At 41.0% G+C, this 15580-nt stretch overlaps 1 protein-coding gene across 2 annotated transcripts; it reads right to left on the bottom strand.

Moving 5' to 3' along the window:
• Positions 1–2523: 2523 nt before the first annotated feature.
• Positions 2524–14624, bottom strand: g3bp2b (G3BP stress granule assembly factor 2b). Of its 2 annotated transcripts, none has more exons than XM_051105042.1 (13): positions 14427–14624; positions 13878–14016; positions 13692–13773; positions 12249–12422; positions 11029–11116; positions 8288–8402; positions 7983–8202; positions 7798–7899; positions 7029–7122; positions 6894–6944; positions 6610–6738; positions 6414–6532; positions 2524–3484 (listed from the first exon to the last, which is right to left on the bottom strand). In XM_051105042.1, the coding sequence occupies exons 2-13, from the start codon at positions 13970–13972 to the stop codon at positions 3248–3250; spliced, it is 1506 nt and encodes a 501-aa protein (XP_050960999.1). In that variant the 5' UTR covers positions 13973–14016; positions 14427–14624; the 3' UTR covers positions 2524–3247. The 2 variants fall into 2 exon arrangements, with proteins under 2 accessions (XP_050960999.1, XP_050961000.1); XM_051105043.1 differs by having other exon boundaries at positions 13878–14008.
• Between the last annotated feature and the right edge of the window lie 956 nt (positions 14625–15580).

Raw genomic sequence — 15580 nt, 5'->3', positions numbered from 1 at the left:
GCATGGTATTTTTTGCGTCTCTCTTACTGAATGTGTCATCCTTTTTCTGTCAGTTTAAGTGCCGGCGAAGCAGTGTTGCTAGATATTGCTATTATAACAAACAAAAACCGAAAAAATACAAATGAACCGAAATGTAAAATCTTTTGCAAATAAGATAAAGATAAAGATAAACATATCACTGACCCTAAACTGCAACTTCCTACTTTATTAACTTTCTAAAGTGACAAATTAAGTAGAAGAGACAAGTCCAAAAATGCTTATAATAGCTGGATCTGGCTGCGACCGCGCCCTCAACTCACAACTCTCTCTAAAAAAATTAGGAGGTCTGGACCTCGGTGACCTCATAGCTGACTATGGGCCTGAGAATGCCATTTTTACCAGGGGACCCCGCTCGAAATGTGATTGGCTAGTTTGTTTGTTTTTGGTTAAATTCTGGGCTAGTTTTGAGTAGCAATTAGGCGGGTTTTGTTGTGAAAACCAGGCAACCATGCCGTAGGCCTCAGTGCTCAACAAAAAAAAAACACAACTAACAAAATGTACAATGATTTACAATGCAACTAATAACTAACAATAATGACAAACAAGAGAAGAACTTTATATGACGTCAGCATACGTCACCTGAACCATATAATGCATTCATGGTGCACTGCATGCTGGGAACTCAAGAACTCTTTAACATTTCAGCAATATGAATTTAAGTGAACAGTTATGAACTGTGAACTGTTTTACTAGTTAGGATCAGTGATGGAGTACTCGAGTCCGACTCGAGTCACTATTCTTTGGACTCGAGTCCGACTCGAGAATCCACTCTCTGGACTTGTGACTCGACTTGGACTCGCGGATTGATGACTCGTACTTGGACTCGGACTCGAGGATATATACAATCGGACTTGAGCATTCATCACTTTGTTTTTGACTAAATATGTTATAAAAAAAATTATATAAGGTGTTACACTTTTCCTGTTTCGTGCCCAAGACCGTCCGCGATCTCCCTTCACAGACACTGCTACCTCTCGCTCTCTTTGCTTGACAACACACTCACTGACGTCACTCACTTTTACGCTCGTGCAATGCATGATGCATGATTCGCGGGCTAAATGTTCACATTTGTAGAATGCAGAAAGACGTGCCCCGGGTCGTGAAGTTCGCCTACGACAATTTTGCTTCTAATGCTGGAAAGAGCAGCGCTAAATGTTGTGTGTGTTATCGCACAATTGAGGAAAAGACTGGGACAACCTCAAACTTTAACAGACACCTGTCACGGATGCACCCAGAAAAGTAAGTAAAAAGCTTTCCATTGCCTAACGTTAGCTTTTTTCAAAAAAAATATTATTGACTAATGCATATATGATAACAAACAGAAGAAGCTAGGGTTAATGTATGTCTGGTTCAGATTACAGCATTTTTTTGTCTGTTGATAACTTAACGTTACTAGTCACTGTGCCAGATCAGATTTTTGCGATATTTGTCTGTTGCGATAGTCACTGTGTCAGATTAAACAGTCTCTCTCTCTCTCTCTGCATATCGTATTGATTTTTACGTTTTAAGTATCTTTAAAATACAGTGTCCTGTAAAATGCAGGTTTCTTTTTGATGAGGCCTCACCGTGCAAGATTGAGCAGTACCATGCTTTCAAATCTGATGCTTTTAAAATGCAACATGAAAATGCAGCATGATTAAACAAGCAATTTGTAAATTTTCTACGCTAGTTCTCAATCAGAAGTTCACAACAATGGAAGTAAACACATGCTTTTGATGGCGTCGTAAAGTTGCAAAGTGTGTTGCAAAGTGTATATGTCAAATCAGTAAATAAACTCCCTTTGCAATTGTGACAGTGGTGTCATTTTTGTTTAATGTAGAACCTCTTTAATACATTTTATCAGTTTTTTGAAGGTCCCAGAGTGGAGACATGTAGGCACTCTCAGACTCGAATACGGGACTCGAGACTCGACTCGGACTCGAACTCTGGTAATGGTGACTCGACTTGGACTCTTCTTTGGTGACTCGGACTTGGACTCGGACTCGACAGTTGGTGACTCGACTACAACACTGGTTAGGATAACATTCAAGGAATTCTGACATGGGTTCAAGAAAACAGCATTTCCTAGTATTTGAGATGGCTTCATAAAATGGAAAATATGTAGTTGTTTTTTTTTTTTTTTTTTTTTTTTTTTTAAAACAGGGTCAAAATCTCTACAGGAAGACCACGATATTTTGAATTAATCAGCATCCAGTTGCTTAAACAGCCACTGCCACGTGAACCATTTTAACCAACTTGCAGAAAGTTAAGACTTCTTATGTAACTAAGTTACAACCAGTCTTGAAGAACTAAATAAGATGACCAACTTGTAAAACTAGTCTAAGCAGCTGACAACAGTAACTTCAGCCGTACTCATAGAAAACTCATGTTTGTGTGAACATCAGCACCTAGTGTTAGAACTGCATCATGACTGTGGAAATTCTGAGCAGCTGATCTGAACTCGGTGAAAGTGCACAGACGACTAAAAAACACAAGGGAATTGAGTGAGGTTGCAGATTTCAGTAGTTTATTGAAAGTCGAAAACACATTCAAACAAAAACCTGCTGAAGCTGACTGAAGTCCAGTCTGAACCCAGAACCAAACGCAGTGGACAGTGTGGTGAGAAACGCTCCAGAAATCAATGGAAAGAGCAGCACGATCCAGAACAGCCATGCAAAGAAACAGCGACTCAGAGCAGCTTCAGCCTCGCCAGACCAGAGCAGAGGCAGATTAAACCAGATCACATCTGGAGCGTCCGGATCGGCACCCGCGAGACCGCCGCTCCGCCGGCACGCGTCCGCTCCTCGAGACACACACAGACAGACAGAGACAGACAGACAGACAGACGGGCGAGAATCGAGTTAAGGCACCACCACTGTTTTATTTACTAGGAAAATAAATAAGTGTACACTGAGCACTGATTGATGAAGCGCTGACGTTCATCCGTTATAAAACGTGAGAAATCAGTTCCGTGAGGAAACCCTTCGTGACATTCAGCTTCTGTTCTACAGGAAAAAAGATCACACTGTCCCGTTCTTCATCGCAAAATCATGACGAGAGTAATAACACAAAGGAAAGCGCGGATGAAATCGGCGCGGCGTGAGTTCTGAGAGTCTTTGACGGCCGGTCACGGTCCGAAAGCCAGAGAGAGACACGAGAGAAACGAAAACGATCAAACGAATAGAGGATGATTTCATCTGCGGTCGGCGGGACGTCCTTCCGTCCGTCCTCAGCGGCGCGGGCCCGTGAAGCGGCCCTCTCCGCCCGCGCCGCCGCCCCGTCCAGCCCCCATCCCGCCCCTGGAGGAGGGAGGACCGCGGCCGTCTCGCTCACGCCCCATCCCGTTTCCCAGAGGGCCCCTGGGCCCGCGCCGGCCGTCCGACGCTCCTCTGGTTTCCCTCTCGCGGGCCGCTCTGGTTTTCTTCTCCTCCACGTTCAGCCGCACTTCCCCGCGGAACATGATGGGCTGCGGGAGAGAGGAAAGAGGAAACGCTGACTTCCTGTTCTCATCGACCCTTTAATAACACAACCTTACAAACAAACACTGATTCAGAATATTTACTACAGCAAGCGAAACTCACTCATCCTGTTTTCATCAATAAAGATGATGCGTAATCAATAAAACACCCACAAGCACTGAAACCTGAATTCATTTGTCAAAGTTTTTTTTTTTTTTAAATGGACTCAATGAAACCGTGAACTGATTCACAAAAATGAAAACTACAGAGCTGTTGATTTATTTCACTCATTAATTCAGTGCAATTCATTGTGGAAAAAACACTGACGCAGCGTCTGACGAACACGCCGCAGGATGACTGACTGACTGACGCGGCCTAAATCAAGATACGAGTGAGAAGAAACACATAAATCACCCTCCTAAATTTATATCATGATATCGTTGAGCAGCATCACACCAGCAAGAGCGCTGCGTCTCCCCAATTTCTGTAACATGACAGTTCAATAAACAAGAATTAATAGTTACATTTTAAAATATTGTCTTGTTTTCCTCAATTTCACAAACCAAAATAGTTTCAATTAAAGCCACAGCAGAACTGATGAGCATCTTTGATCAGAACACAGCGGTGATTTGTTACTGAATGAATCCACGGTTTTCAATTAATCAAGTGAGTCAATGAATCAGTGAGTCACTTGCTTCATTTCTGAATGAATCGGCTGCTTGAACAGACTCACTCAATAAGACCATGACCTGCCATTTTTAGTTTCATATTCAGAGTATTATTTTATTTTTAACAGTCATTTAATATTTTGATATTTAAAAAATAAAAAAAAGTTAATACCTACTTATGCAATATTGAATCAAAATATTTCTAAATCTATTTTTATGTAGTGTCTATTTAATCAGGGTTTCCACAGATATGAACAAGTGAAATTTAAGACTATTATACACACTATATTGCATACATGTAATATTTAATGTTTCATGTAAAAAGAGAGAAAAAAAAATAAAAATTAAAATCGCTGTCAAAAATGATACTACTACAACATAGTGAACTTTTCATTTCAGCAGACAATATTCCACACAAAATATCCCCACAAAAGTAACAGAGATTTTTGGTGGTGTAAATAATCATTCTGAAGCAATATTTCCAGTGTCCAATCAGCTTTTACATGCCTAAATTTGCATATTTTTTATTTACCATTACAAAGCCTTTTTTTATTTTTTTTTATTAAATGTATGCATCACTTTTCATGTCAAATTATTACAATTTATCAAATTCTGTAAGGCTGTTACCAGCCCTGACACTTAACGAGTGCGTCATTGAGTCAACGGATTCATTCTAAAAGAAAAAGGAAAAAAAAACAAAAACAAAACAAAAATACATAAATACAAATCTTCGGTCTGGCCAATGACTGTAAACCCTCATTAGGTCCACCAGAATGAACATCTTAGCAGTAATGTGACCAGAAATATTTAAGACCCATTGAATCTGCATTCAAGACATTACAACACTTTTTAAGGCCTTTCGTTAGGAAACCGTTATTTAAGGCATTTTAAGACTTTAAGGACCAGAGGACATCCCGTTAATGCTTCTCTCAACACAATGGAGGGTCATTTATCAGCCAAAACTTATGTGCAATAAATTTGCAATTAACCAGATTAATTCATTAACACATCATGTAATAAATTAGATTAAAATTTTAATCGCTTGAGAGCCCTAGAAACTTGTACACTGTTCACAAGATGAGAAAAGATTGTAAAACAAGAGTAATGGAGGGTTTCTTTAGGAAATCTGACAGTCCAGTGAGAAACACATCAAAACCACTAAAAGACTTTATATCTCCAGGACAATCATATTGTTAACGGTGCAAATCCACATTTAGGGGCTGTTGCATAAAAGGTTTACACTAGGCTTTAAAGAGCCATCTCATTTATTTCTTTAAGACAGGTCAAAATTGTAAAAATTTGGCTAGCCCTTGGTTAACTGCTAGTTGGTCAAGCTAGTTCTTAAAGGGGTCGTCGGATGCCCAATTTCCACAACTTGATATGATTTTTTAGGGTCTTAATCAAAAGTCTCTAATATACTTTGATTAAAAATTCTCAATGGTTTTGTAAAACAACACCCTTTTTACTTTGTCAAAATCAGCTCTGCAAAAATCATCTCATTCTAAGGGGTTGTTCCTTTAAATGCAAATGAGCTCTGCTCGCCCCGCCCCTCTCTTCTCTCTGTGGAATGACGATGTTGTTTACTTTAGCCGCATTTAGCCACGTTTAGCTGTGTTTAACCGCTAAACTTCCTAACTACCACGTTATAAGGAAAGGTGATCGCAAAGATTCATTAAAAAACGCTTATATTCACTTCTGCTGTAAGTGAAGCTGGATCACGAATGATTTGTGTGAACATAGACGGATATATGTAGATCGGGAGCCGCATTCCCTTCACAAACAAACGTAATCCACTGCATCTTCAGCGGCTCAGATGTCGGGAGTAAATGACGACCACTATGTTCATTATTACATCCAGCAACACAACACCTCAATCACTCAATCAGAGATATTCTTGTCTAACTTACATCCCTGCTCCAGCATCAAAACAAAGAGGTCGGACTGTGACAGCTGATCTGAGGTAAAACGCTCATGTCAATCAACTATTGTGGGAGTGTCCTCTGTCATGTGACGCCACAACGACAGGCATCTGAGAATGACTCGATTTGAAAAAGGGAATATTGTTTTTACAGATGAATTAAAAACCACTGCATGGATTTTTATCATTATAGGGTAGATTTGTACATACACTGACAACACACATTAATGTTCAAACAACACGAAAAAGTGAACTTAGCATCCGATGACCCCTTCAAGACACTGAACAGAGTCAGTCGATGCAACTGGCCCCAGACCCTAAACACGACCTGTACAGACTCCTCACACAAACCTTGGCTCCCAGAATCCTCTGCACCGGCTCAGAATCATCGAACACCACGAAACCGAAGTTGGGCAGCTTCCCTCCGACGCCTTTGGTGTTGATCCTCATCTCCACCACGTTCCCGAACGCTGAAGGAAACGGAGCGGTGTGAAACGACAGGCAAACGTTCATCGGTGGGTAAAAGGTCAAAGGGTAAAGGTCTTACTCATGAAGAAGTCTTTCAGCTCGCCCTCGTCAATGTCGTGAGGAAGATTTCCAACGAAGAGCTGATGGCTGTCTGGATAACGAACGGAGCGGCGGCCCTCCGTATCACCACCGTCAGAGTCACCGCGGCCTGAACACACACACACTTCAGTGTCATTGAGCACATTATCTGGGATTCACATTCATGTGTTTTTTGCATGTGCATCAATGAGTAATCCAGTTGTGTCAAACTACTTATTGTTACTGGATGAATGATGATTTTGAGTCACATGACAGGAAACTCACCCTTAAAACTGACGTACGGTTTCCCACCCGAAGCCTCTGATCCGCTGCCATCTGACAAACAACAACAATGTCAATTACATGACAAGAAACCACTCACACAATCAACCTGTTATTGAGTGAGTGAGTGAACGTCACCTGCGCGTGGTCCTCGTGGAGGGAAGCCTGGTCTTTCGCGTCGCTGATCTCTGGGTAACGATGACTGACTGTCCTGTTTGACCTCCACCCGCGGCTAACAGACAGACGAGACAGACACCTTTAGCATGACAGCGTTTCTGGTAAGATGCTCTTCTGATGTAGAGACGCTACAGTCTTCAGTAGAGCTGCTTACAGCTGAAACGGAGTTTGTTTTATAACTGAATTTTGCGGCACTAACACATTTTCCTGTGAAGCTGCTTTGAATTAATCTGTATTGCATAAAGCACTATAAAAATAAAACAAGCAAACAAACAAAAAACAAGCCCTGCCCAGATTTTAAATGTAACACAAAAGTAATGTAACGCATTACTTTCCATAAAAAGTAATTAAAAGTAACGCAATTAGTTACTTTCTTAGGAAAATGCAGAAATGTTTTCCTCAAAAAACAATTTCTTTACAACTGAAGGAAGAAAGACATGAACATCTTGGATGACAAGGGGGTGAGTACATTATCTGTGAATCTTTGTTTTGGAAGTGAACTTCTCCTTTAAGGAACAGTTCATCTAGAAATGATCAATCTGTCATTTTCAACCTGTATGACTGAGTTTCTTCTGTGAAACACAAAAGAAGATATTCTGAAGAAAGCTGGGAATCAAACAAACAACTCCAAAATGTGTCACACATTTAAGATGAGTAACTTATGACAGAACATCGTATGCTGATGTGACAGAGCAGTGCACTGGAGGAAGTGTGAGTAACGGTGCTCTACCTGAACGCCGGACGCTTTCACCACGTGTGGAGAGATTCCAGAGGCGGGAAGAGCGCCGGCCGGAGGGAGATTCTTACTGGTCACCAGAGCCCAGGAGAACGCCTGCAGACGACCACATCAGCACACGCGTCAGCAACAGCGGCGACACGCGCTCCACATTAACACTGCACTGTACAGGGGCGTACCTTCGGTGGTTCTGGGGTCTGAGGGGGCGGAGTCAGAGCGAGGCCAGGGGTGGAGCCTCTCTCCTCCTCTGGCAGTTTCTCTTCCTCCTCGGGCTCCGCCTCCGCCACCTGCAGCTCTGCTTCCGGATTCAGCTCCGCCTCCGTCTCCTGATTGGCCTCAGGCTGGGGCTCTGGCTCCGCCTCAGGCACCGCCTCCTCCTGCTGCTCCTCGACTCCATTACTGAGAACGCAAACAGAGCAGCCGATCACAATCAGTGAAGCAGCAGCTCGTCTGATCTCACAAACGTATCGTCTCACGCTGGTACCTGACAGGCGGCGCCGGCGGCTCGTAGTAGGTGGTGCTGCTGGGACGGTCCTGGGCCGGTTCGGGTGAAGCGTGAGTCTCCACCTGCTCCTCCTCAACCTCCTCTTCCTCAGACTCTGATCACAGACACACAGCACACACTTACACTAGTGCCAGACCTTCTGCAGGGTGTTTCAAATCTAATTAAAGACTTCAAGATCAGCACAAATAAAATGAACACCGCAAGCAGCTACAGAACAAACCAGCACAATCTTGAAAATAAGTCTTTCTTCACGTCCAGCCGCAAAATAGAGGAACTACGAGTATGAAGTCGGTGTAAAGTAATATTAAATATGTGCTGTGAATTTGTCACACCACAGAAAATGTGTTATTAATCACCCAGAGTGAGTCGAAAGCATAAGGAGTGTCTGCTCTCTATCGCTCTCACTGTACTTCAATCAGACAAACTATTTAAAGGGGTCATCGGATGCCCATTTTCCACAAGTTGATATGATTATTTAGGGTCTCAATTCTCAATGGTTTTGTAAAACAACACCCTTTTTACCTTGCCAAAATCAACTCTGCAAAAATCATCTCATTCTAAGGGGTTGTTCCTTTAAATGCAAATGAGCTCTGCTCGCCCCGCCCCTCTCTTCTCTCTGTGAAAAGACGGTCTTGTTTACATTAGCCGCGTTTAGCCGCTAAACTTCCTAACTACCACGTTATAAGGAAAGGCGATCGCAAAGATTCATAATAAACCCCTTATAGTCACTTCTGCTGTAAGTGAAGCTGGATCACGAATGATTCGCGTGAACATAGACGGATATATGTAGATCGGGAGGCGCATTCCCTTCACAAACAAACGTAATCCACTGCATCTTCAGCGGCTCAGATGTCGGGAGTAAATGACGACCACTATGTTCATTATTACATCCAGCAACACAACACCTCAATCGCTCAATCAGAGATATTCTTGTCTAACTTACATCCCTGCTCCGGCATCAGAACAGTGGAGGCGGGTCTGAGGTAAGACGCTCATGTCAATCAACTATTGTGGGAGTGGCCTCTGTCATGTGACGCCACACCGACAGGCATCTGAGAACGGCTCGATTTGAAAAAGGGGATATTATTTTTACAGATTAATTAAAAACCACACACATTAATGTTCAAACAACATGAAAGTGAACTTAGCATCCGATGACCACTTTAACAGTCCAAGTCAGAGGTTCTAACCCTGCGGCACGTGTTTTCAGAAATGAGCACACCCACGTCTTCACGTAGGCCTAATTACACATTTAACGAACAAATACAAGTGCACGCTTTGGCAGAATTCAGTTCAAATAGTCATCATCAGCAGCCATTAGGAACAACAAAGGAATATGTACATACAAGAAAAGTCACAGTATCAAGAGTGGAGGCAGAAGAGCGTTCACTTTCAGCATCAAGTTTTGGTTTGCCCCGCCACTCACTTAAAAGATGAACTAATAGATGTTCAGGCAAACGGAAACACCCATACTACACACCAATCATCCTCAGTGCTTTCCATATTTGGATCGACATGGACTACATTTGTAAATGCACATTTTCTGCAATGTCGCGCATCGAGCCACGCTTCCGTGCGCGTCTTACAGACAGAATTTTACAATCCCAACTTCATTGTGCTGTTACTCCCTTCGAGATGAATTTCACAAAATTGGTCAGCTCCCCACAGTATCAGGCGTCTAATTAATAGCGAGTAAAATTATTTATTTACAGTGGTGTACAGTAGTCAACATTTGAAGTGGATCAAAGTGGACTTCAAGTGTTGCCTACTGTAGTGCAGGCGTACAGCCTACTCACATCTTTATCAGTCGGCTCTGTGTATGCCCAATTCTAAAACCCTCTGATGCGCATCATTCAGTAGTGTCCTGCATTAGCCAAAATCATGACAGTCCACCACATGAACAGCCACTTCAATCGCATGTGAATAAATGTAAATATTCACTAAAACACCCGGTCAGGACCGTGATGCCGACTTCCTTTGAAATAGGTCTGATGCGCCCGCACCCGCTCCGTCCACTCCTCCACCCCAAATACTGTCCGTTCATACGCGAGAGCATGTCAGGGGAGGAGCGCAGACTGGTATAATAATAATTATTATTGATTACTAATTTGAGTCAGTACATTTAAACAAAAACAATACCTTAAAAATGAAAAGAAGCAGGTTTTTACAATCAGATATTTCTTAAACCAGTGAAGAATTTATTCCGGGGGATAAATTATGCGTATACCCACTTCTTTAGGCACCACTACACCACTGTTTATTTATATCAATAAAAGTAATCGTTTACATATCATAATATTTGTAATATTATAAATCTAGCTGGTTTGTATTGGTGATGTAATATGTAAATGACATGCGGCCCGCGACACTTGCACTTGGACCACAGTGCGGCCCAGTGGAAAAAAAATGTTGAGAACCACTGGTCTAAGTACACAATTCAGAACTACATATTTCACCGTTTTTGTAACATGTTTCAGCAATACATTTCTAACATTTATTATGTGTTTATAAACAATGATCTGAATTGTCTTTACACTAACTTTAACAACAACTTGTGCAAAGATGCAGCGCAGGACTGAATGATGAGGGTCTGATCCACCTCAGCAGTAATGATGTTCACGCATTAGACCGTCTGCTTTAATTCACCTAAATAACACGTCTACAGTTCAAACATGGTTTATGTGTCAAAGGCTCAGAACACTGTGTGTGTTTGGCTTTACCTCCCAGTTCAGCCTCAGAGTCTCCAAACACCTCTTCTTCATAGCGGAAGATGTCATTGTGCACATAGAATTTATTGACAGCAGAGCCCTGGTGGGAGAGGAGAAAAAATAAATAAATAAAAAAAATAATGTGTCAGAGAAGCGTTCATCAGGAACGATAACATGTCAATGCGCTGCATGTCTGTCAGCCACACACACACACACAGGTTTGTTTTTGTGAACTGTGGGCACTTTCCATAGACTTCTGTTGTTTTTATACTGTACAAACCATATTTTCTATCACCCTACACCAATGCTACACCTAAACCCAGCACTCACAGAAAACTGTGTGCATTTTTACTTTCTCAAAAAAACTCATTCTGCATGATTTATAAGCCTTTTGAATGCCCTCATAAGTCACTGTCATGTCATTAGGGATGAAACGATCACCAGTTTGACAAGAAATCATGATAAAATTCCCCATGGTCAGTATGACCGTTTCATATTTACAGGGACTTACATTTACATTCGGCCTGTGTGCAGTTTTTGTCTTGCTAAAAAATTTCAATTCTATTCAAATTTATTTGTATAGCGCTTTTCACAATACAAATCGTTGCAAAGCAGCTTTACAGAAAATTAAAGTTTCTACAAAATATTTTAAAACTGAGAAAATTTGCATGACCTGCTGTAAATTTGGACCGGTTGATGAAAAACAAGCTTGTGTGGATTCTACACATTTAAACAATCGGATAAGGCAAGTAGAATTATTTATGAAGCAGATAAAATACATATAATCATTTATTCATTTTGACTTAACCCTTTTTTTATTTTGAAGGCTGAAATGTGAGGTTTACCATTTTATGAAAATGTGTTATTAGGTAAAGTGTTGTCAGTCACATTGCCAATAAAAATCCGGACATTATTGGTAAAGTTATTGTTTTATTGTTTATGCAATCAAAAAGACAATTTATTTGTTGTTTGTGGATTTTTTTTTTTTTATATGATTGAAATGATTTGTGTTTCAGTACTTTTTGAACATTTCCAGCCCATTTTAACAATGCCGTGATAATACTGATAACTGTGATCAGTTTGGTCACTATAATCGTGAAAAGAAATTTTCATACCGTTACATCCCTGTGTGTCATTATACAAATTTGTGTCCTGATATGTCCAAAAAAAACAAAAAAACAAAAACAAAAAAAAAAAAAAACACGGACACACACAAATAGGAGTGCACTCACCTCCGGAGCGAGGACAAACGTCTGCATGAACCTCCTCATGGGTCGGCCGCTGTTGGACAGCTCGCCCATCACCTGCACCACCACCCCGTCCCCCAGCGTGGCATGGGCGTCAACGTGCCGGATCTTGGTGTGACACTCACTGAACTGCAGCGACATCACTTTCTTATGGATCTCCTGCGCGCACACACACACACACACACAGAGAATGATTCACTGTTCCAAACTGAAGGCCTCGTGTGATGCGAGCAGTTAATCACCAGTTCAGTGTTCAGACGGTACAAATGTGATCTCAGCTGTAAGCCACATCAGTATGATGTTCCGGTTCATGACAGTTAGTCTATGTCGAAAAACTCCCATTTCATTTTCTCATCCAAATTCAAAATCATCCTACATCGCTGCTGAAGTACCGACCTAGTGTTTACAAAGTGAACATGCAAAGATCAAACACCCTTAACAAAAAAGGTAAAACAGTGATATAGGACGATTTTGAAGTTGAGGGAGAACATGAGATGGGAGTTTTTCCACATACACTAACTGACATGAACCGGAACAAAAACAGTCCAGGCAGAGTAAGACAAGACGAGCGTTTGACATTAAGAATATAAATATAAATTGTATATAAATTGTATTTTTTTTTCTTTTTCAGAAAATAACTGATCCTTTCGCTAGATAAGACTCTTCTTCCTCGGCTGGGATCGTTTAGAGCCTTTGAAGCTCCATGTAAACTACATTTTGGAAGTTCAAACTTGCGGGCACCATAGAAGTCCACTATATGGAGAGAAATCCTGGAATGTTTTCCTCAAAAAACTATTTCTTTACAACTGAAAAAAGACAGACATGAACATCTTGGATGACAAAGGTGGGTAAGTATATTATCTGTAAATTTTTGTTCTGTAAGTGAACTTCTCCATTAAATAATTACCAGTGCTACGAAACACTAGAATACGGAAACAACTTTTACTATATTTCTTTAAAAATCCTCAGTATTTTTGTCCAGTTTTCCAGTGCAAATGTCTGAAGATTCTTAAATCAAGATACAGCTACTGGAGACACAAACTAACAGAATATAAGTCGTCTTGTTTTATGAGAAACAGATCAAAATGAAGTCATATTGCATCTTCAGTAAATGCATTTTTTGCAGTGCGTGCAACATTTCTTGCCGTGTCTATATGAACTGAAGACTTCTTGCTCCGATTTATTACCCTAAATACTTTTTTTTAGACCTGCAGATACCCTTTAAATCTATCAAACACTGGCAGAATTTCATCTAAGGCCGTCGGATGATGTCGGCGCAGGATCAGACGAATCTTTTAGGATTCATAAACTGTGTCTCAGGTGGCCAAAATCATACGGCGTGCACACGGTGGAGGGACACACACACTCTGAGCCACCGGCTCAAAACTGAAGGCTGGTCAAATCTTCACGAAGGTGTCTGGCACTCACCGCCTGACCGTAAACGGCCTCCTCCGGCTTCCCGCTGCCGTCCAAACCTCCGTGAACATATGAGGAGTTCCTGCCGTAAAATCTGCACAACAAACACAATGAGTTCAATGTGACTGTGAGCCACTCTGAGCTGATCGGCTGATGTGTTTCTCTGCTGTGAGCGTGAACTCTGAACTCTGAACTCACCTGTGCAGGTAATCGGGCGCTTTATTCAGGAGTGTGTAGTACTGCCGCACAAACTCGCGTCCTACGAGCAGGGGGCTCGGCTTCTCCATCACCATCTCTCACTCACACACACACACACACACACACACACACTCTGACACTACAACACACACACACACACACACACACACACAAAAACACAGCAGATCATGAGAACTTCATCAGACCACAGTCTCACACATACTGACAGACAGACGAGTATTTAAACACTGAAAGAGACAGAATATAGACAGATAGATACACATGCAGATAACACAAATAAATAAACAACAGATGTTTAAAGGAAAAAGCACTACAGAGATAAACAGAATTGGTAAACAATAAACCGACAGACAACATGAGTGGATGGCTAGATAAATAAACATAGACAGATAGACAGACAGATAGATAGATCGATAGATAGATAGATAGATAGATAAATAGATAGATAGACGTGCACGTGCGCGCCACAGACACAGACAATAGCGCTCGCGCGTGCTTTAGCTCGATGCTAACCGCGGCTAAACTCACCGAATGTGACAGGAACTGCTAAACGCCGCGCGGTCGCCCCGCACGCACGCACGCGCTCTCCGCACACACACTCGAGCGAGCGACGATCGATCCGCTCCCCTTTATCCGGTAAAAACACGACCGACCCCAGCCGAGCCAAAATATACACACAGAGACGCAGACGTGCGCGCGTCCTCTGTCCTCACCTCGCTCGCGCCTGTGACGCAGAAGACCGCGACTTCCCGCCGCGGGCACGGCAAAAACGCGTCACGCGCACGAATCAACGACTGAACACGTGAACAAAAATACGTGAATAAGCATTTACAAGAAACAGGGTTCGTACATGGTGCTTAAATTGACTTTTTGAAATTTAAGCCTTGGAAAACACTTAAAAATAGCAATATTCCTGAAGACGCACTTTAATTATTCAAAGAGTGTTTCAATAAGCACATATCTAGGAATAATTTAAGATTGTTCATCGTATTTATCCTGTAAAACAGATATAAAGGCACTGACTTTAAGTGTGTTTTCTGTAAAGAGGAAAATAAGAGTATTGTACATTATTTTATGATTGTATTTATACAAATTTATGATTTGTTTTATTTATTTTTTGTTATACAAAGCACGAATTGCAATTTAAAGAAAATGATGTTTTATTTTTTCATGAGTATACTGTTGACTTTAAAATTTGGTATATTGTGAATTTACTCATTATGGAAAATGATTTAATGGGCAATTAAAAAAACATCCTAATTTTACTCATTTTAAAATAGAAATATATCACCACCTGTATAAAAGAAACAAGAAATGACAAAGCAAAAAAAAAAAAAAAACTATAAAAAGCCTGTCTATGTACTTGTTTATGGACGTGATTTCCTTATTGCTTTCCCTATTTTGTTTATTTATTTTGTATTGTTTTTGTTTGTTATTGTATTTATTTTGATTATATGTTATTTCCCTTGTATTGTATATTTCCCTTGTTCTTAAAACTGCAATTTTAAAAAAAAAAATGAATAAATAAAAAATAAGCACATGATTTGATGCAAAATTAACACCGCAGCCCATCTGATGTTGAGCTCATGTAGCCCTGGCCCTTTTTAGTGCAGGTGTAAACATAACAAATACCATGATCGCTTTCACATATTCACTGATAACTTGAACATTGACTGTATGAG

This window comes from Labeo rohita, unplaced genomic scaffold, assembly GCF_022985175.1.
Source record: "Labeo rohita strain BAU-BD-2019 unplaced genomic scaffold, IGBB_LRoh.1.0 scaffold_87, whole genome shotgun sequence".
Classification (NCBI taxonomy): domain Eukaryota; kingdom Metazoa; phylum Chordata; class Actinopteri; order Cypriniformes; family Cyprinidae; genus Labeo; species Labeo rohita.
The sequence above is the reverse complement of the archived record's forward strand: the minus strand, read 5'-3'. Positions and strand labels throughout refer to the sequence as shown.